General features: G+C 43.5%; 1 protein-coding gene across 1 annotated transcript in view; it reads left to right on the top strand.

The window, feature by feature from the left end:
- Window positions 1-1262: 1262 nt before the first annotated feature.
- The window catches only part of LOC135523526 (calmodulin-lysine N-methyltransferase-like), a 72656-nt gene continuing 52388 nt past the window's right edge, over window positions 1263-21530 (top strand). The window contains exon 1 of the mRNA XM_064950276.1: window positions 1263-1313. Within this exon, the coding sequence (XP_064806348.1) occupies window positions 1306-1313 (8 nt within the window). The 5' untranslated portion in view covers window positions 1263-1305. The remainder of the gene's footprint in view (window positions 1314-21530) is intronic.

Here is a 21530-nt window from a genome sequence, read left to right as displayed (position 1 = left end):
CCCACACACACCACACTGTCCAAACACACACACACCCCACTGTCCAACCACACACACACCACACTGTCCAACCACACACACCACACTGTCCAAACACACACACACCACACTGTCCAACCCCACACAAACTGTCCAACCACACACACACAGACACTGTCCAACCACTCACACACCACAGTCCAAGCACTCACACAGCCTGTCCAACCATCAAAGCCACACTGTCCAAGGCTGAAGTTTTATTCAACACCACACTGTCCAACCACTCACACACCACACTGTCCAACCAAGGAACACCACACTGTCCCCACTCTCACACCCACTGTCCAACCACACACACACCACACTGTGTCACACACCACACTGTCCAACCACTCACACACCACACTGTCCAACCACACACACACCACACTGTCCAACCACACACACACCACACTGTCCAACCACACACACCACACTGTCCAACCACACACACGCCACACTGTGCCACACTGTGTGTGTACACACACGCCACACTGTGTGTGTGTCACACACCACACTGTCCAACCATCACACACCACACTTCATGGCACACACTGTACCTAACAGACACCACACTGGTCCAGTGGGTGACACAGCACACTGTCCAGACCACACACACCTCCTGGTGATTATCACACCACACTGGACCACCACACTCTCCACACACACACCACATTTGCCCACACTGTACCAAGTCTAAGGAGCCATAGTCCAACCAGGGGGGACCACACTGATCCACACCACACAACACACACATGCAACCTTGTCCAATCACAGGCACCCCACTGTGGGAGCACTGTGGAACACTGTCCAAAAACACACACACCACACTGTCCACACACACTACACACGACCACACGTGAGGAGACACACTTTACCACACTGTGTTGCCACACTGTTGAAACAGACGGATGACTGTCCAAAGGACACCCCACTGTTGAGGAGTTCTCTGGTGTAGATATACCACACTGTCCAACCACACTGTCCAACCACACACACACCACACTGTCCACACACACACACTGCCACACTGGTCCAACCACAAACACCACATGAACACACCACACTGTCCAAACACACACAACCACATTCCAAAATGACCAGTGTCCAACCCCACACTGTGGTTTTGATGGTGGTGTGGACTGACCAGTGAATAGATAATGCCAGTCAATAGTTGTCCAACCCCACACACCACACTGTCTTCATGTTGTCCTCTGTTGTTTTTCCCACGGTGTCCAATGGCCCTCTGAGGAGGTGAACCCCCACTACTGCCTCAAGAAACGCCACATGTTCAGGTGAGTGGTTCTGGACTGGTCCCTGAACTCTGTCTCCCCAGTCTGTCCCTGTCCAACCCCCAGGCAGGTCCAGCCACAATGCAGAACCAGATTGTGGGCTCAGGCACCACACTGCGTCCAACCCCTGCTGTCCAACCCGGCAGAGAGACTGTCCAGAGAGTTGGAAGGCCACACTGTGTCAAACATGTTTGATTTGAACTGAAAAAGGCAGTACCAGACTACCTTTGATTTCCTGTTTTTACATTCTTAGGCAGGAGGAGAGGAACAGAGGGATATTGTAGCGGCGCTGCGCTGTCAAGGTCAGCTGGACCGCAGACACACAGGGAGGGGAGGAAGGAATATTTGGGTTTTATCAATAGGCATTATTAAATCCCCTTGGCTGTGTGTAATCTTTTTGTGTGTGCCCTGAGAGGTAGAGTTGTGTGTTTGTCAGCCAGGTTGTCACTCTCTGTCTATCTCCCTGTTATCAGAACCACTCTGCTACCTCTCGTCTGCAAGAAAGAACACAGGGGAGGAGGATAAAATAAGAAAAGACTGGACCAAATAGCACACCTGTCACCGCCACACACAAAGAAAGCCCACTGAGGAGCTCATAACAGCAGCACTAAGGGACAGTTTTATTCACACTGTGTTTACTTTTTAATGGACCTTGTTTACTCCAATTACTGCCTTGTGTGTGTGTGGATTTTGTGTCGAGGGGAGAGAGATTCTGTACAGTAACTGTGTGTGGGTGGCAGTAATTGTAAAGAAGTGCATGTGTGTATGTAAGGAAGTGCCTCTAATTGATGGTATTGTCTGTAGTCAGTGTGTGACTCTGTATGGTGTGTGTATCCAGTACACAATGTCAGCAGCACCACTAGGGAACCGTGAGGAACAGCCATCATTACAGACTTAATGTCCCTGCTGCAGATACAAACTCCTATTTCCACCAGGAGATAAAGGACATGAACAATGTTACTGCTTCTTCAAAGACACTGACTGTGGTTTTGATGGTGGTGGTGGGGGAAGATAATGAGTCGGCTGGAGTAGCATTCCAATCAATGGCCCACACACACACACACTTTCAGGTAGTGGAGGAGGTATCCACAGTTCATTAGAGTTACTGCGTTAGCTGTCAGGCAGCAGATGGCTGCCATGTGGTGCTCTAACCTACACCATGTTACCACAGGACCTGCAACCCTAGCCCCCAGTCTAACAACCCTAGCCCTCAGCCAGGTTGTCACAAGTCTAACAACCCTAGCCCCCAGTCTAGCAAGATAGCCCCCAGTCTAACAACCCTTGTCACCCTAGTCTAACAACCCTAGCCCCCAGTCTAGCAACACTAGGGGCCCCCATAAAATAGCCCCCAGTCTAACAACCCTAGCTACCTGTCACAGAACTCCTCAGCCCCTGGAGTCTAACAACCCTAGACCCACCAGACCTTCTTTACTCCAATTACCCTTGGTTGTGGACCCTAGCCCCCAGTCTACACAACTGTGTGTGGGTGGCCTAAGTAAAGAAGTGCAGTCTAAGAACCCTAGCCCCCAGTCTGTGTCAGCCCCCAGTGTGACTCCTGTGCCCCCAGTCTAACAACCCTAGCCCCCAGTCCATCAACCTTAATGTCCCTGCTGCAATACAACCCTATTTCCACCCAGTCACAACAAACTGCCTCTCAAAGACCTGACCCAGTCTAGGGGGGGGAAATCAAACCCTAGCCCCCAGTCTCAGAACCCACACAACAACACTTTCTAAGAGGAGCCCCCAGTCTAGACAACCAGTGTCAGCCCCCAGTCTAACAACCCTAGCCCCCAGTCTAACAACCCTAGCCCCCAGTCTCAGAACCCTAGCCCCCAGTCTAACAACCCTAGCCCCCAGTCTAGCAACACTAGCCCCCAGTCTAACAACCCTAGCCCCCAGTCTAACAACCCTAGCCCCCAGTCTAACAACCCTAGCCCCCAGTCTAACAACCCTAGCCCCCAGTCTAACAACCCTTGCCCCCAGTCTAACAACCCTAGCCCCCAGTCTAACAACCCTAGCCCCCAGTCTAACAACCCTAGCCCCCAGTCTAACAACCCTTGCCCCCAGTCTAACAACCCTAGCCCCCAGTCTAACAACCCTAGCCCCCAGTCTAACAACCCTAGCCCCCAGTCTAACAACCCTAGCCCCCAGTCTCAGAACCCTAGCCCCCAGTCTAACAACCCTAGCCCCCAGTCTAACAACCCTAGCCCCCAGTCTAACAACTCTAGCCCCCAGTCTAACAACCCTAGCCCCCAGTCTCAGAACCCTAGCCCCCAGTCTAACAACCCTAGCCCCCAGTCTAACAACCCTAGCCCCCAGTCTAACAACCCTAGCCCCCAGTCTAACAACCCTAGCCCCCAGTCTAACAACCCTAGCCCCCAGTCTAACAACCCTAGCCCCCAGTCTAACAACCCTAGCCCCCAGTCTAACAACCCTAGCCCCCAGTCTAACAACCCTAGCCCCCAGTCTAACAACCCTAGCCCCCAGTCTAACAACCCTAGCCCCCAGTCTAACAACCCTAGCCCCCAGTCTCACAACCCTAGCCCCCAGTCTCAGAACCCTAGCCCCCAGTCTCAGAACCCTAGCCCCCAGTCTCAGAACCCTAGCCCCCAGTCTCAGAACCCTAGCCCCCAGTCTCAGAACCCTAGCCCCCAGTCTCAGAACCCTAGCCCCCAGTCTCAGAACCCTAGCCCCCAGTCTCAGAACCCTAGCCCCCAGTCTCTAGCCCCAGCTCCTGACAGCCCCCTCCTATACACTATCCACGCCCCCGCTTGTGGTCACTACGTCTTCCTTCCTTCCTTCTCCTTTCCATGTCTTCAGCCAGTTAAACATGACTCAGAACCCTAGCCCCCTCTCTCTCTCTCTCTCTCTCCCCCTGTCTTCCCTCTCTCCCTCTGAACCCTAGCCCCAGTCAGCCCCCAGTCTCAGAACCCTAGCCCCCAGTCTCAGAACCCTCCCTCAGTCTCTCTCTCCCTCAGTCTCTCTCTCTCTCTCAGTCTCAGAACCCTAGCCCCCAGTCTCTAGCCCCAGCTCTCTCCCTCTGTCATCATCCACGCCCCGCTGTGGTCTCTCTCTCTTCTTCTCTCTCTCTCCATGTCTTCTCTTCTCTCTCTCTCTCTCTCTCTCTCCCCCTGTCTTCCCTCTCTCCCTCTGTCATCACTCTCTCTCTCTCTCTCTGTCTTCACCTCTCAATTCAATTCAATTCAAGGGCTTTATTGGCATGGGAAACATGTGTTAACATTGCCAAAGCAAGGGAGGTAGATAATATATAAAGTGAATATATAAAGTGAAATAAACAATAAAAATTTAAAATTAACAGTAAACATCACACATACAGAAGTTTCAAAACAATAAAGACATTACAAATCTTCATATTATATATATACAGTGTTTTTACAATGTACAAATGGTTAAAGGACACAAGATAAAATAAATAAGCATGAAAATGGGTTGTATTTACAATGGTGTTTGTTCTTCACTGGTTGCCCTTTTCTCGTGGCAACAGGTCACAAATCTTGCTGCTGTGATGGCACACTGTGGAATTTCACCCAGTAGATATGGGAGTTTTTCAAAATTGGATTTGTTTTCGAATTCTTTGTGGATCTGTGTAATCTGAGGGAAATATGTCTCTCTAATATGGTCATACATTGGGCAGGAGGTTAGGAAGTGCAGCTCAGTTTCCACCTCATTTTGTGGGCAGTGAGCACATAGCCTGTCTTCTCTTGAGAGCCATGTCTGCCTACGGCAGCCTTTCTCAATAGCAAGGCTATGCTCACTGAGTCTGTACATAGTCAAAGCTTTCCTTAATTTTGGGTCAGTCACAGTGGTCAGGTATTCTGCCGCTGTGTACTCTCTGTGTAGGGCCAAATAGCATTCTAGTTTGCTCTGTTTTTTTGTTAATTCTTTCCAATGTGTCAAGTAATTATCTTTTTGTTTTCTCATGATTTGGTTGGGTCTAATTGTGCTGTTGTCCTGGGGCTCTGTAGGGTGTGTTTGTGTTTGTGACCAGAGCCCCAGGACCAGCTTGCTTAGGGGACTCTTCTCCAGGTTCATCTCTCTGTAGGTGATGGCTTTGTTATGGAAGGTTTGGGAATCGCTTCCTTTTAGGTGGTTATAGAATTTAACAGCTCTTTTCTGGATTTTGATAATTAGTGGGTATCGGCCTAATTCTGCTCTACATGCATTATTTGGTGTTCTACGTTGTACATGGAGGATATTTTTGCAGAATTCTGTGTGCAGAGTCTCAATTTGGTCTTTGTCCCATTTTGTGAAGTCTTGGTTGGTGAGCGGACCCCAGACCTCACAACCATAAAGGGCAATGGGCTCTATGACTGATTCAAGTATTTTTAGCCAGATCCTAATTGGTATGTTGAAATTTATGTTCCTTTTGATGGCATAGAATGCCCTTCTTGCCTTGTCTCTCAGATCGTTCACAGCTTTGTGGAAGTTACCTGTGGCGCTGATGTTTAGGCCAAGGTATGTATAGTTTTTTGTGTGCTCTAGGGCAGCAGTGTCTAGATGGAATTTGTATTTGTGGTCCTGGTGACTGGGCTTAAGCTGCATCTCTCTCTCTCTCTCTCTCTCTCTCTCTGTCTTCACCTCTCTCTCTCTCTGTCTTCACCTCTCGCTCTCTGTGTCTCTCTGTGTCTTCACCTCTCTCTCTCTCTCAAATTCAAATTCAAATTCAAGCATTGTGTCAATATTGCCAAAGCAACAATGTATACAATATACATTGTAACAACATTATAAATTATAGCAAATAATAATATAAAATGGTAGTAAATAATAATACAAAATTAAATACAAAAATAATAACAATAAAATGGTAACAGTTAATCGTAGAAATGTAATAAATATAAAATCTAATTATGTTAGATTAAACTAAATTAAACTATAACTAACTTATAACTAAATAACGGTCATCTTCTTCTTTATTTCATATCAGTACTACAACTACAATCATCATTACTACGACTACTACTACCATCACTAAACTGTTATCACTACCATTACCACCCATATTTGGAATGATAAACATTAATAATTATAGTAATAACAATAATCGTAATAATAAGTAAGTTACTGTTTACTATGCAGATGTTATTATTCAGTGTCCCTCAGGCTATGGCAGGAAAATACATATTTGGCTGCAAGAGGAGCCATCCTTCGCCCATGAGTATTCTTAGTTTTTCCTCTGGGTTCAATTTGTAAAAATGTGAAATATATGTAGTCATTTCTGTGAATAATGAATCTCTTTGTGAAGAATATTTATCACAGTATCACAGTAGCCATGTCTTTTTATGTCTGCCGGTTTCTATTGCCAATCGGTGGTCACTCAGCCTGTACTTGGTAAGGATCTGTCTCTGCTTCGTATCTCTGACAGAGGAGAGATAATCAGCCAATTCATATTCTCTGTTTAGGGTCAGATAGCAATTTAGTTGGCTTTGGGATTTTGTTTAGTTTTTCCAGTATTGTAAATATGATTCCTTTGATTGGTTCATGATTTTGCTTATTGGAATTCTTTCTTTTGAAGCAGTGCTGGTGTCAGCTTGGTTGGTGAGGTCCAACACCAGCTGACTGAGAGGGCTCGTTTCTGGGCTCAGCTCTTGGGTTTGAAGTGCTTTAAATTGCAGACTCGAATTTGGACTTGAATGTAGATGTAGCCAAAAATTTTTATGATCTTTTCTGTATTTTCATTATTACTGGAAAGCGGCACAATTCTGCCCTACATGCATTAGTTGGTGTATTTCTCTGGACTTGTAGGATTTTCCGACAGAATTCTGCATGTAGGGCTTCAATTGGATGTCTGTCCCACAATTTAAAATCCAGTTTATTGAGTGGCTCCCAAACCTCACTTCCATAAAAAGCTATTGATAGGATTACACTGTCAAATATTTTAGTCCAAATTCTAATTGGGATGTTGATTTTGAATAATTTCATTTTTATTGCATACATTGCTCTGCGGGCTTTTTCTTTGAGTGCATTCACTGCCATATTCAAGTTTCCCGATGCAGATATGGTCAGCCCAAGGTAGGTGTAATTTTTTGTGTGTTCAATTAAGGTGTTGTTTAGGGTGAATTTACATTTGTGTTTCTGACATCTGTTTTTTGGGGGAAATCATGATTTTAGTTTTTGGGAAATTTACTGCCAGGGCCAAATTATGGTAATATTGCTCCAGAATATTAATGTTTTGTTGAAGACCTTCTTTGGTTGGTGATAGAAGTACCAAGTCATCAGCACATAGCAGGTATTTCACCTCTGTGTCAAATAGTGTGAGTCCTGGGACTGGAGATTGGTCCAACATGTCTGCTAATTCATTGATATAAATGTTGAAAAGATTTGGACTCAAATTGCAGCCTTGTCTCACACCTCGACATTGTGAAAAAAAATTATGTTCTTTGGTTTTTGATTTTTATTGCACACTTGTTTTCTGTGTACATACATTTTATTAAGTCATATACCTTACACCAAGCCCACTTTGTAGAATTTTGTAGAATAGCCCTTCGTGCCAAATCGAATCAAATGCTTTTTTAAAGTCAATAAAGCAAGCAAAGATTTTGTCAATAGTGTGATGGTGTTTATTAATTAGTGTGTGTAAGGTGTATATATGGTCCTCAGTAGTGAGATGGTGTTTATTTTTGGTGGACGTGTTTATTAATTAGTGTGTGTAAGGTGTATATATGGTCAGTAGTGAGATGGTGTTTATTAATTAGTGTGTGTAAAGGTGTATATATGGTCAGTAGTGTGATGGTGTTTATTAATTAGTGTGTGTAAGGTGTATATATGGTCAGTAGTGAGGTGTTTATTAATTAGTGTTTATTAATTAGTGTGTGTAAGGTGTATATATGGTCAGTAGTGAGGTGGTGTTTATTAATTAGTGTGTGTAAGGTGTATATATGGTCAATAGTGCGATGGTTAGGAACAAAGTCCAATTTGACATTTATGGTCAGTAGTGAGGTGGTGTTTATTAATTAGTGTGTAAGGTGTTTACAGTAGTGAGATGGTGTTTATTAATTAGTGTGTGTAAGGTTTTTTGGTCAGTTGAAGAAAGGTTTCAGTAGTGCGATGGTTCAATTTGAATTCAAAATGCTACAGAAAATATTTCCCAAGTTACTGTTTACGCAAATTCCCCTGTAATTATTGGGGTCTGATTTGTCTCCACTTTTGTAGATAGGGGAGATGAGCCCCTGGTTCCAGACATCAGGGAAGCAGCCAGAAGTTAACACCATGTTGAACAATTTAAGCACAGCATTTTGCAACTCAGGTGTGCTGTTTTTCAGCATTTCATTTCTGATGTTGTCTAGACCACAAGCCTTCTTTGATTTAATAGATTTGAGCTTTAAATTTAGTTCTTGTTGGGTTATTGGGTAATTTAATGGATTTTGGTTGTTTTTAATGACTGATTCAAGGATGTTCAATTTTTCTTTAATTTCTAATTGGTTCTTTTGTAAGTCTTTTTGTGGGATGTTTTTGTATAGATTATCAAAATAAGTTTTCCAAATTCCTACATCTTGCATGGCAAATTTTTGTGGCTTTGTTGTGCTTAAATTGTTCCACATGTCCCAGAACTGATTTTGGTCAATTGCGTTTTCAATTTCATCAAGTGTCTTGTTGGTATAATTCAATTTCTTGCATTTTAGTGTTTGTTTATACTGTTTCAGAGTTTCAAAGTATTCATATCGTAGCTCTGGGTTGTTTTTCTGCTTATGTTTTTTATTTGACATTTGTCTCAGGTGTTTTCTAATTGTTTTACATTCATTATCAAACCATTCGTCAGAAACATTTAGATTTTTGCTTCTGATGTTGCTTTGCTTTGGTTTTCTCAAATTTGCTTTCGATGCTGCTTTTTGGAATATGCAGTTGATGTTTTGGGTAGCTGAATTGACACCATCTTTATTGTTTTGGTACCATGAGTTATTGAAAAACTGTATAGAGTTCATCATTTCATTTGAGTTCAATGTTTCAATGAATGTCTCTGCACTGTTTGGAGCCCATCTGTACGATTGGTTTATGTTGTAGAGTTTATTGGGCTGTTTTTTAATGAATATTGCCAGTTAATTTCTTCAGAAACACGTTGATCTGACTGTGATCTGACAATGGTGTCTGGTCTGACAGTGAATGCACTAATGGAGGAGGGGTCAATGTCAGTGATGGCATAATCGACTACACTTGTCCCAAGAGCTGAGCAGTAAGTAAACTGACCTAAAGAGTCCCCTCTGATTCTACCATTAAGCATGTACAGGCCTAAGGCTCGACAGAGATGTACTAACTATTTTCCATTTTTGTTCAGTATTTGGTCAGGACTGTTTCTATTATTTATAATAGGGCTACTGTACAAGGAGGGGTGTCCAAATATGTGGTGGTTACCTCCCGCATCAGTGTAGTCAGGCTCAGAACCTGTTCTTGCGTTGAAATCTCCACAAAGAAGCACTTTACCCTGAGCCTGAAATGTAATGATTTCTGTCTGGAGATTGTTTTAGCCGAATGTGAGTGGTACCTTTTTTCATTTCATTCAGTGCTAAGTCCTGCTTATGCCAAATGATGATTCCACCTGAGTCTCGGCCCCGTTTAACATTTTTATGTTTGATTGATGGTAGTAAACTTTCTTTATAGCCCGAGGGACACTGAGCATCTATGTCTCACGACACCATGTCTCCAGTAGGATTATGATGTCCTGTCCCTTGATGTTTTTAAGCAATTCTGGATTTGTTGTTTTATAACCAAAATGTGAAGAGTATAGGCCCTGGATAATCCAAGAGCTGATGGTTATTGATCTCATTTATAATAAGTGATATTCACTGGTTTGAGTAAAGTACATCGGGGAAAAAAATATATACTATATATATAAAAACACACATGCATACATATACACATACATATGCATATACATATATATACACATACTTACACACACACACACACACACACACACACATACATAAGTACGTACATACGTATATATATACATATATATACTTATATACCTGGTGTCTAGGGAATAATCTTTCCTGGACTAAGAATTTACCATTTGAATCAATTAGGATTGCAGTTGTGGGTGATTGTCTGGGTGGAGCAGACTGGGATGCTGGTATTCTGACCTGGGCTGGAGCAGACTCTCTCTCTGCCTTCACCTCTCTCTCTCTCTCTCTCTCTTCTTCACCTCTCTCTATCTCTCTAGCTCTGTCTTCACCTCTCTCTCTCTCTCTCTCTCTGTCTTCACCTCTCTCTCTCTCTGTCTTCACCTCTCTCTCTCTCTGTGTCTTCACCTCTCTCTCTCTCTCTCTCTCTGTCTTCACCTCTCTCGCGCTCTCTCTCTCTCTGTCTTCACCTCTCTCTCTCTCTCTCTCTCTCTCTCTCTGTCTTCACCTCTCTCGCTCTCTCTCTCTCTCTCTGTCTTCACCTCTCTCTCGCTCTCTCTGTCTTCACCTCTCTCTCTTTTCTCTCTCTCTCTGTCTTCACCTCTCTCTCTCTCTCTCTCTCTCTGTCTTCACCTCTCTCTCGCTCTCTCTCTCTCTCTTTCTCTCTCTGTCTTCACCTCTCTCTCTCTCTTTCTCTGTCTTCACCTCTTACTCTCTCTCTGTCTCTTCACCTCTCTTACTCTCTCTCTGTCTTCACCTCTCTCTCTCTCTCTCTCTCTCTCTCTGTCTTCACCTCTCTCTCTCTCTGTCGTCACCTCTCTCTCTCTGTCATCATCTCTCTCTCTGTCTTCACCTCTCTCGCTCTCTCTGTCTTCACCTCTCTCTCTCTCTCTCTGTCTTCACCTCTCTTACTCTCTCTCTGTCTCTTCACCTCTCTTACTCTCTCTGTCTTCACCTCTCTCTCGCTCTCTCTCTCTCTCTGTCTTCACCTCTCTCTCTCTCTGTGTCTTCACCTCTCTCTGTCTTCACCTCTCTCTCTCTCGGTCTTCACCACTCTCTCTCTCTCTGTCTTAACCTCTCTCTCTCTCTCTGTGTCTTCACCTCTCTCTCTTTCTCTCTGTCTCTGTCTCTGTCTTCACCTCTCTTTGTCTTCACCTCTCTCTCTCTGTCTTCACCTCTCTCTCTCTCTCTTCACCTCTCTCTCTCTCTCTCTCTCTCTCTGTCTTCACCTCTCTCTCTGTCTTCACCTCTCTCTCGCTCTCTCTTTCTCTCTGTCTTCACCTCTCTCGCTCTCTCTCTCTCTCTGTCTTCACCTCTCTCGCTCTCTCTGTCTTCACCTCTCTCTCTCTCTCTCTCTCTCTCTCTCTCTGTCTTCTTCTCTCTCTCGCTCTCTCTCTCTGTCTTCACTCTCTCTCACTCTCTCTGTCTTCACCTCTCTCTCTCTCTTTCTCTCTCTCTCTTTACCGCTCTCTCTCTCTGTCTTCACTTCTCTCTCTGTCTTCACCTCTCTCTCTCTCTCTCTCTCTCTGTCTTCACCTCTCTCTCTCTCTCTGTCATCGTCTCTCTCTCTGTCTTCACCTCTCTCTCTCTCTCTCTCTGTCTTCACCTCTCTCTCTCTGTCTTCACCTCTCTCTCTGTCTTCACCCCTCTCTCTCTGTCTTCACCCCTCTCTCTGTCTTCACCCCCTCTCTCTCTGTCTTCACCTCTCTCTCTCTGTCTTCACCTCTCTCTCTGTCTCTTCACCTCTCTCTCTCTCTGTCTTCACCCCTCTCTCTCTCTGTCTTCACCCTCTCTCTCTCTGTCTTCACCTCTCTCTCTCTCTGTCTTCACCTCTCTCTCTCTCTCTGTCTTCAACTCTTTCTTTCTGTCTTCCTCTCTCTCTCTCTCCAATTCTCTCTCTGTCTTCACTCTCTCTCTCTCTCTCTCTCTCTCTCTGTCTTCACCTCTCTTTCTCTCTCTGTCTTCACCTCTCTCTCTCTCTCTTTCTCTCTCTCGCTCTGTCTTCACCTCTCTCTCTCTCTTTCTCTCTCTGTCTTTACTCTCTCTCACTCTCTCTGTCTTCACCTCTCTTTCTCTCTCTCTCTCTCTGTCTTCACCTCTCTCTCTCTCTCTCTCTCTCTCTGTCTTCACCTCTCTCTCGCTCTCTCTCTCTCTCTTTCTCTCTCTGTCTTCACCTCTCTCTCTCTCTTTCTCTGTCTTCACCTCTTACTCTCTCTCTGTCTCTTCACCTCTCTTACTCTCTCTCTGTCTTCACCTCTCTCTCGCTCTCTCTCTCTCTCTCTCTCTGTCTTCACCTCTCTCTCTCTGTCGTCACTCTCTCTCTCTGTCATCATCTCTCTCTCTGTCTTCACCTCTCTCTCGCTCTCTCTCTGTCTTCACCTCTCTCTCTCTCTCTCTGTCTTCACCTCTCTTACTCTCTCTCTGTCTCTTCACCTCTCTTACTCTCTCTGTCTTCACCTCTCTCGCTCTCTCTCTCTCTCTCTCTCTGTCTTCACCTCTCTCTCTCTGTGTCTTCACCTCTCTCTGTCTTCACCTCTCTCTCTCTCGGTCTTCACCACTCTCTCTCTCTGTCTTAACCTCTCTCTCTCTCTGTGTCTTCACTCTCTCTCTCTTTCTCTCTGTCTCTGTCTCTGTCTTCACCTCTCTCTTTGTCTTCACCTCTCTCTCTCTCTGTCTTCACCTCTCTCTCTCTCTCTCACACTCTCTCTCTCTCTCTCTCTCTCTCTGTCTTCACCTCTCTCTCTCTGTCTTCACCTCTCTCTCGCTCTCTCTTTCTCTCTGTCTTCACTCTCTCTCGCTCTCTCTCTCTCTGTCTTCACCTCTCTCGCTCTCTCTGTCTTCACCTCTCTCTCTCTCTTTCTCTCTCTCTCTCTCTGTCTTCACCTCTCTCTCGCTCTCTCTCTCTGTCTTCACCTCTCTCTCACTCTCTCTGTCTTCACCTCTCTCTCTCTCTTTCTCTCTCTTTACCGCTCTCTCTCTCTGTCTTCACTTCTCTCTCTGTCTTCACCTCTCTCTCTCTCTCTCTCTCTCTGTCTTCTTCACCTCTCTCTCTCTGTCATCGTCTCTCTCTCTGTCTTCACCTCTCTCTCTCTCTCTCTGTCTTCACCTCTCTCTCTCTCTGTCTTCACCTCTCTCTCTCTGTCTTCACCCCCTCTCTCTCTGTCTTCCCCCTCTCTGTCTTCACCCCTCTCTCTCTGTCTTCACTCTCTCTCTCTCTCTGTCTTTCTCTCTCTCTCTCTGTCTTCACCTCTCTCTCTCTGTCTTCACCCCTCTCTCTCTCTGTCTTCACCCCTCTCTCTCTGTCTTCACCTCTCTCTCTCTGTCTTCACTCTCTCTCTCTCTCTGTCTTCAACTCTTTCTTTCTGTCTTCCTCTCTCTCTCTCTCTCCAATTTCTCTCTGTCTTCACCTCTCTCTCTCTCTCTCTCTCTCTCTCTCTGTCTTCACCTCTTTCTCTCTGTCTTCACCTCTCTCTCTCTCTTTCTCTCTCTCGCTCTGTCTTCACCTCTCTCTCTTCTCTCTCTGTCTTTACCTCTCTCTCACTCTCTCTGTCTTCACCTCTTTTCTCTCTCTCTCTCTGTCTTCACCACTCTCTCTCTCTCTCTCTCTGTCTTCACTTTCTCTCTCTCTGTCTTCACCTTTCTCTCTCTCTCTCTCTCTCTCTCTCTCTCTCTGTCTTTCTCTCTCTCTCTGTCTTCACCTCTCTCTCTCTGTCTTCTCCTCTCTCTCTGTCTTCACCTCTCTTACTCTCTCTCTGTCTTCACCTCTCTTACTCTCTCTCTGTCTCTTCACTCTCTCTCTCTCTCTGTCTTCACCTCTCTCTCTGTCTTCACCTCTCTCTGTCTTCACCTCTCTCTCTCTGTCTTCACCACTCTCTCTCTGTCTCTGTCTTCACTCTCTCTCTCTCTCTCTCTCTCTCTGTGTCTTCACCTCTCTCTCTCTTCTCTCTGTCTCTGTCTTCACCCCCTCTCTCTCTCTGTCTTCACCCCTCTCTCTCTGTCTTCACTCTCTCTCTCTGTCTTCACCTTTCTCTCTCTCTCTCTCTCTCTGTCTTCAACTCTTTCTCTCTGTCTTCACCTCTCTCTCTCTCTCTGTCTTCAATTCTCTCTCACTGTCATCAAATCTCTCTCTCTGTCTTCAACTCTCTCTCTCTGTCTTCACCTCTCTCTCTCTGTCTTCACCCCTCTCTCTCTCTGTCTTCACCTCTCTTTCTCTCTGTCTTCAATTCTCTCTCTGTCTTCACCTCTCTCTCTCTCTCTTACTCTGTCTTCACCTCTCTCTCTCTCTCTGTCTTCACCTCTCTCTCTCTCTCTCTCTGTCTTCTCTCTCTCTCTCTCTCTCTCTCGCTCTCTCTCTCTCTGTCTTCACCTCTCTCTCGCTCTCTCTCTCTCTCTCTGTCTTCACCTCTCTCTCTCTCTTTCAAATTCAAATTCAAGCTGCTTTATTGGCATGAAAAACATTGTGTCAATATTGCCAAAGCAACAATGTATACAATATACATTGTAACAAAATTCTAAATGATAGCAAATAATAATAATTACAGTAATAACAATAATAGCAATAACAATTAAGTTACTGCTTACTATGCAGATGTTATTATTCAGTGTCCCTCAGGCTATGGCAGGAAAATACATATTTGGCTGCAAGAGGAGCCATTGCTCCTTCGCCCATGAGTATTCTTAGTTTTTCCTCTGGGTTCAATTTGTAAAAATTTGGAATATGTTTAGTAATTTCTGTGAATAATGAATCTCTTTGTGAGGAATATTTATCACAGTAAAGGAGAAAGTGCATCTCTGTCTCTACCTCCCCTGTTATGCAGTGACCACATACACGCTCCTCTTTGGGTAGCCATGTCTTTTTTATGTCTGCCGGTTTCTATTGCCAATCGGTGGTCACTCAGCCTGTACTTGGTAAGGATCTGTCTCTGCTTCGTATCTCTGACAGAGTAGAGATAATCAGCCAATTCATATTCCCTGTTTAGGGTCAGATAGCAATTTAGTCGGCTTTGGGATTTTGTTTCATTTTTCCAATGTTGTAAATATGATTCCTTTGATTGGTTCATGATTTTGCTTATTGGAATTCTTTCTTTTGAAGCAGTGCTGGTGTCAGCTTGGTTGGTGAGGTCCAACACCAGCTGACTAAGAGGGCTCGTTTCTGGGCTCAGCTCTTGGGTTTGAAGTGATTTAAATTGCAGACTTGAATTTGGACTTGAATTCAGATGTAGCCAAACCTTTAATGATCTTTTCTGTATTTTCATTATTACTGGAAAACGGCCCAATTCTGCCCTACATGCATTAGTTGGTGTATTTCTCTGGACTTGTAGGATTTTCCGACAGAATTCTGCATGTAGGGCTTCAATTGGATGTTTGTCCCACATTTTAAAGTCCAGTTTATTGAGTGGCCCCCAAACCTCACTTCCATAAAGAGCTATTGGTAGGATTACACTGTCAAATATTTTAGTCCAAATTCTAATTGGGATGTTGATTTTGAATAATTTCATTTTTATTGCATACATTGCTCTGCTGGCTTTTTCTTTGAGTGCATTCACTGCCATATTAAAGTTTCCCGATGCAGATATGGTCAGACCAAGATAGGTGTAATTTTTTGTGTGTTCAATTAAGGTGTTGTTCAGGGTGAATTTATATTTGTGTTTCTGACATCTGTTTTTTTTTTTTTGGAAAATCATGATTTTAGTTTTTTTTGAAATTTACTGCCAGGGCCCAATTATGGCAATATTGCTCCAGAATATTAATTTTCTGTTGAAGACCTTCTTTGGTTGGTGATAGAAGTACCACGTCATCAGCATATAGCAGGTATTTCACCTCTGTGTCAAATAGTGTGAGTCCTGGGGCTGGAGATTGGTCCAACATGTCTGTTAATTCATTGATATAAATGTTGAAAAGATTTGGACTCAAACTGCAGCCTTGTCTCACACCTCGACATTGTGAAAAAAATTCTGTTCTTTGATTTTTGATTTTTATTGCACACTTTCTTTCTCTCTCTCTCTCTCTCTGTCTTCACCTCTCTCTCACTCACTCTCTCTCTGTCTTCACCTCTCTCTCACTCTCTCTGTCTTCACCTCTCTCTTCTCTCTCTCTCTGTCTTTACCGCTCTCTCTCTCTCTGTCTTCACTTCTCTCTCTGTCTTCACCTCTCTCTCTCTCTCTCTCTCTCTGTCTTCACTTCTCTCTCTGTCTTCACTCTCTCTCTCTCTCTCTCTGTCATCTCTCTCTCTCTCTCTGTCTTCACCTCTCTCTCTCTCTCTGTCTTCACCTCTCTCTCTCTGTCTTCACCTCTCTCTCTCTGTCTTCACCCCTCTCTCTCTGTCTTCACCCCTCTCTCTCTCTGTCTTCACCCCTCTCTCTCTCTGTCTTCACCTCTCTCTCTCTGTCTTCACCTCTCTCTCTCTCTCTGTCTTGTCTTCTCTCTCTCTCTGTCTTCACCCCCCTCTCTCTCTCTGTCTTCACCCCTCTCTCTCTCTGTCTTCACCTCTCTCTCTCTCTGTCTTCACCTCTCTCTCTCTGTCTTCTTCTCTCTCTCTCTGTCTTCCTCTCTCTCTCTCCAATTCTCTCTCTGTCTTCACCTCTCTCTCTGTCTTCACCCCTCTCTCTCTCTGTCTTCACCCCTCTCTCTCTCTGTCTTCACTCTCTCTCTCTCTCTGTCTTCACTCTCTTTCTCTCTCGGTCTTCACCTCTCTCTCTCTCTCTCTCTCTCGCTCTGTCTTCACCTCTCTCTCTCTGTCTTTACCTCTCTCTCACTCTCTCTGTCTTCACCTCTCTCTCTCTCTCTGTCTTCACCACTCTCTCTCTCTCTCTGTCTTCACTTCTCTCTCTCTCTGTCTTCACCTCTCTCTCTCTCTCTCTCTGTCATCATCTCTCTCTGTCTTCACCTCTCTCTCTCTCTCTGTCTTCACCTCTCTACTCTCTCTCTGTCTTCACCTCTCTTACTCTCTCTCTGTCTCTTCACCTCTCTCTCTGTCTTCACCTCTCTCTATGTCTTCACCTCTCTCTGTCTTCACCTCTCTCTCTCTCTCTCTCTCTGTGTCTTCACCTCTCTCTCTTTCTCTCTGTCTCTGTCTTCACCTCTCTCTCTCTTCGTCTTCACCTCTCTCTCTCTGTCTTCACCTCTCTGTCTTCACCTCTCTCTCTCTCTGTCTTCACCCCTCTCTCTCTCTGTCTTCACCCCTCTCTCTCTGTCTTCACCCTCTCTCTCTCTGTCTTCACCTTTCTCTCTCTCTCTCTCTCTCTGTCTTCAACTCTTTCTCTCTGTCTTCACCTCTCTCTCTCTCTCTCTCTGTCTTCAATTCTCTCTCACTGTCATCAAATCTCTCTCACTGTCTTCAAATCTCTCTCTCTGTCTTCACTCTCTCTCTCTGTCTTCACCTCTCTCTCTCTCTCTCTCTCTGTCTTCACCTCTCTCTCTCTCTCTCTGTCTTCACTCTCACTCTCTCGGTGTCTTCACCTCTCGCTCTCTCTGTCTCTCTCTCTGTCTTCACCTCCCTCTCTCTCAATTCACTTCTCTCTCTCTCTCTCTCTCTCTCTCTCTGTCTTCACCTCTCTCTATCTGTGTCTTCAAACATCTGTCTTAAATTCTCTCTCTTCACCCAGTAAAATATATCACTGTCTTCACCTCTCTCAATCTCTGTCTTCAAATCTTCAAATTCTCGTAAACGGTCTTCACCTCAGTCTCTCTTTCTCTGTCTTTTCTCTAAATCTCTCTCTCTCTGTCTTCACCTCTCTCTCTATGTCTTCACCTCTCTCTGTCTTCACTCTCTCTCTCTCTCTGTGTCTTTTTCTCTCTTTCTCTCTGTCTCTGTCTTCAAATCTTAAAGGACACAAGATAAAATAAATAAGCATGAAAATGGGTTTATTTACAATGGTGTTTGTTCTTCTCTGTCTTCACCCCCTTTTCTCTGTCAGGTCACAAATCTTCTCTGTCTGTGATGGCACACTGTGGAATTTCACCCAGTAGATATCTCTCTCTTTTCAACTCTTTCTGTCTGTTTTCAATTCTTTGTGGATCTGTGTAATCTGAGGGAAATATGTCTCTCATATGTCATACATTGGGCTCTGTCTTCAGCTCAGTTTCCTCTCATTTTGTCTCTCTCTCTGTCTTCACCATGTCTGCCACTCTCAATAGCAAGGTGTCTTCTGTACCTCAAAGCTTTCCTCTCTGTCTCTGTGTAGGGTATTCTTCACCTCTCTCTCTCTCTCTCTGTCTCTGTCTCTGTCTTCACCTCTCTCTCATCTCTCTCTCTGTCTTCAATCTGTCTTCTCTCTCTCTTTTCTCTTCTCTCAATGTGTCAAGTAATTATCTTTTTCTCTCTTTTTCTCATGATTTGGTTGGGTCTAATTGTGCTGTTGTCCTGGGGCTCTGTAGGGTGTGTTTGTGTCTGTGACCAGAGCCCCAGGACCAGCTTGCTTAGGGGACTCTTCTCCAGGTTCATCTCTCTGTAGGTGATGGCTTTGTTATGGAAGGTTTCACCTTCCTTCTAGGTGGTTATAGAATTTAACAGCTCTTTTCTGGATTTTGATAATTAGTCTATCGGCCTAATTCTGCTCTACTGCATTATTTGGTGTTCTACGTTGTACATGGAGGATATTTTTGCAGAATTCTGTGTGCAGAGTCTCAATTTGGTCTTTGTCCCATTTTGTGAAGTCTTCTCTCTCTCATTTTCTCTGTCTTCACCATCTCTCAATGGGCTCTATCTCTGATTCAAGTATTTTTAGCTCAGATCCTAATTGGTATCTTGAAATCTTATGTTCCTTTTGATGGCATAGAATGCCCTTCTTGCCTTGTCTCTCAGATCTGTTCACAGCTTTCTGGAAGTTACCTGTGGCGCTGATGTTTAGGCCAAGGTACTGTCTTAGTTTTTTCTCTGTCTTAGGGCAGCAGTGTCTAGATGGAATTTGTATTTGTGGTCCTGGTGACTGGTCTTCAGCTGCATCTATCTCTCTCTCTCTCTGTATTCTCTCTCTCTCTCTCTCTTCTCTCTCTCTCTCTCTGTCTTCACCTCTCTCTCTCTGTGTCTCTCTGTGTCTTCTCCTCTCTCTCTCTCAAATTCAAATTCAAATTCAAGCATTGTGTCAATATTGCCAAAGCAACAATGTATACAATATACATTGTAACAACATTATAAATTATAGCAAATAATAATATAAAATGGTAGTAAATAATAATACAAAATTAAATACAAAAATAATAACAATAAAATGGTAACAGTTAATCGTAGAAATGTATAAATATAAAATCTAATTATGTTAGATTAAACTAAATTAAACTATAACTAACTTATAACTAAATAACGGTCATCTTCTTCTTTATTTCATATCAGTACTACAACTACAATCTTCATTACTACGACTACTACTACCATCACTAAACTGTTATCACTACCATTACCACCCATATTTGGAATGATAAACATTAATAATTATAGTAATAACAATAATAGTAATAATAAGTAAGTTACTGTTTACTATGCAGATGTTATTATTCAGTGTCCCTCAGGCTATGGCAGGAAAATACATATTTGGCTGCAAGAGGAGCCATCCTTCGCCCATGAGTATTCTTAGTTTTTCCTCTGGGTTCAATTTGTAAAAATGTGGAATATATGTAGTCATTTCTGTGAATAATGAATCTCTTTGTGAGGAATATTTATCACAGTATCACAGTAGCCATGTCTTTTTATGTCTGCCGGTTTCTATTGCCAATCGGTGGTCACTCAGCCTGTACTTGGTAAGGATCTGTCTCTGCTTCGTATCTCTGACAGAGGAGAGATAATCAGCCAATTCATATTCTCTGTTTAGGGTCAGATAGCAATTTAGTTGGCTTTGGGATTTTGTTTAGTTTTTCCAGTATTGTAAATATGATTCCTTTGATTGGTTCATGATTTTGCTTATTGGAATTCTTTCTTTTGAAGCAGTGCTGGTGTCAGCTTGGTTGGTGAGGTCCAACACCAGCTGACTGAGAGGGCTCGTTTCTGGGCTCAGCTCTTGGGTTTGAAGTGCTTTAAATTGCAGACTCGAATTTGGACTTGAATGTAGATGTAGCCAAAAATTTTTATGATCTTTTCTGTATTTTCATTATTACTGGAAAGCGGCACAATTCTGCCCTACATGCATTAGTTGGTGTATTTCTCTGGACTTGTAGGATTTTCCGACAGAATTCTGCATGTAGGGCTTCAATTGGATGTCTGTCCCACATTTTAAAATCCAGTTTATTGAGTGGCTCCCAAACCTCACTTCCATAAAGAGCTATTGATAGGATTACACTGTCAAATATTTTAGTCCAAATTCTAATTGGGATGTTGATTTTGAATAATTTCATTTTTATTGCATACATTGCTCTGCGGGCTTTTTCTTTGAGTGCATTCACTGCCATATTCAAGTTTCCCGATGCAGATATGGTCAGCCCAAGGTAGGTGTAATTTTTTGTGTGTTCAATTAATGTGTTGTTCAGGGTGAATTTACATTTGTGTTTCTGACATCTGTTTTTTGGGGGGGAAATCATGATTTTAGTTTTTGGGAAATTTACTGCCAGGGCCCAATTATGGTAATATTGCTCCAGAATATTAATGTTTTGTTGAAGACCTTCTTTGGTTGGTGATAGAAGTACCAAGTCATCAGCACATAGCAGGTATTTCACCTCTGTGTCAAATAGTGTGAGTCCTGGGACTGGAGATTGGTCCAACATGTCTGCTAATTCATTGATATAAATGTTGAAAAGATTTGGACTCAAATTGCAGCCTTGTCTCACACCTCGACATTGTGAAAGAAAATTATGTTCTTTGGTTTTTGATTTTTATTGCACACTTGTTTTCTGTGTACATACATTTTATTAAGTCATATACCTTACCACCAAGCCCACTTTGTAGAATTTTGTAGAATAGCCCTTCGTGCCAAATCGAATCAAATGCTTTTTTAAAGTCAATAAAGCAAGCAAAGATTTTGCCCTCTTTTTTTTGGTGGACGTGTTTATTAATTAGTGTGTGTAAGGTGTATATATGGTCAATAGTGTGATGGTGTTTATTAATTAGTGTGTGTAAGGTGTATATATGGTCAGTAGTGTGATGGTGTTTATTAATTAGTGTGTGTACGGTGTATATATGGTCAGTAGTGAGATGGTGTTTATTAATTAGTGTGTGTAAGGTGTATATATGGTCAGTAGTGAGATGGTGTTTATTAATTAGTGTGTGTAAGGTGTATATATGGTCAGTAGTGAGATGGTGTTTATTAATTAGTGTGTGTAAGGTGTATATATGGTCAGTAGTGTGATGGTGTTTATTAATTTGTGTGTGTAAGGTGTATATATGGTCAGTAGTGTGATGGTGTTTATTAATTAGTGTGTGTAAGGTGTATATAGG

The sequence above is a fragment of the Oncorhynchus masou genome, chromosome 31 (genome assembly GCF_036934945.1).
Source record: "Oncorhynchus masou masou isolate Uvic2021 chromosome 31, UVic_Omas_1.1, whole genome shotgun sequence".
NCBI classification, from domain to species: domain Eukaryota; kingdom Metazoa; phylum Chordata; class Actinopteri; order Salmoniformes; family Salmonidae; genus Oncorhynchus; species Oncorhynchus masou.
The sequence above is the reverse complement of the archived record's forward strand: the minus strand, read 5'-3'. Positions and strand labels throughout refer to the sequence as shown.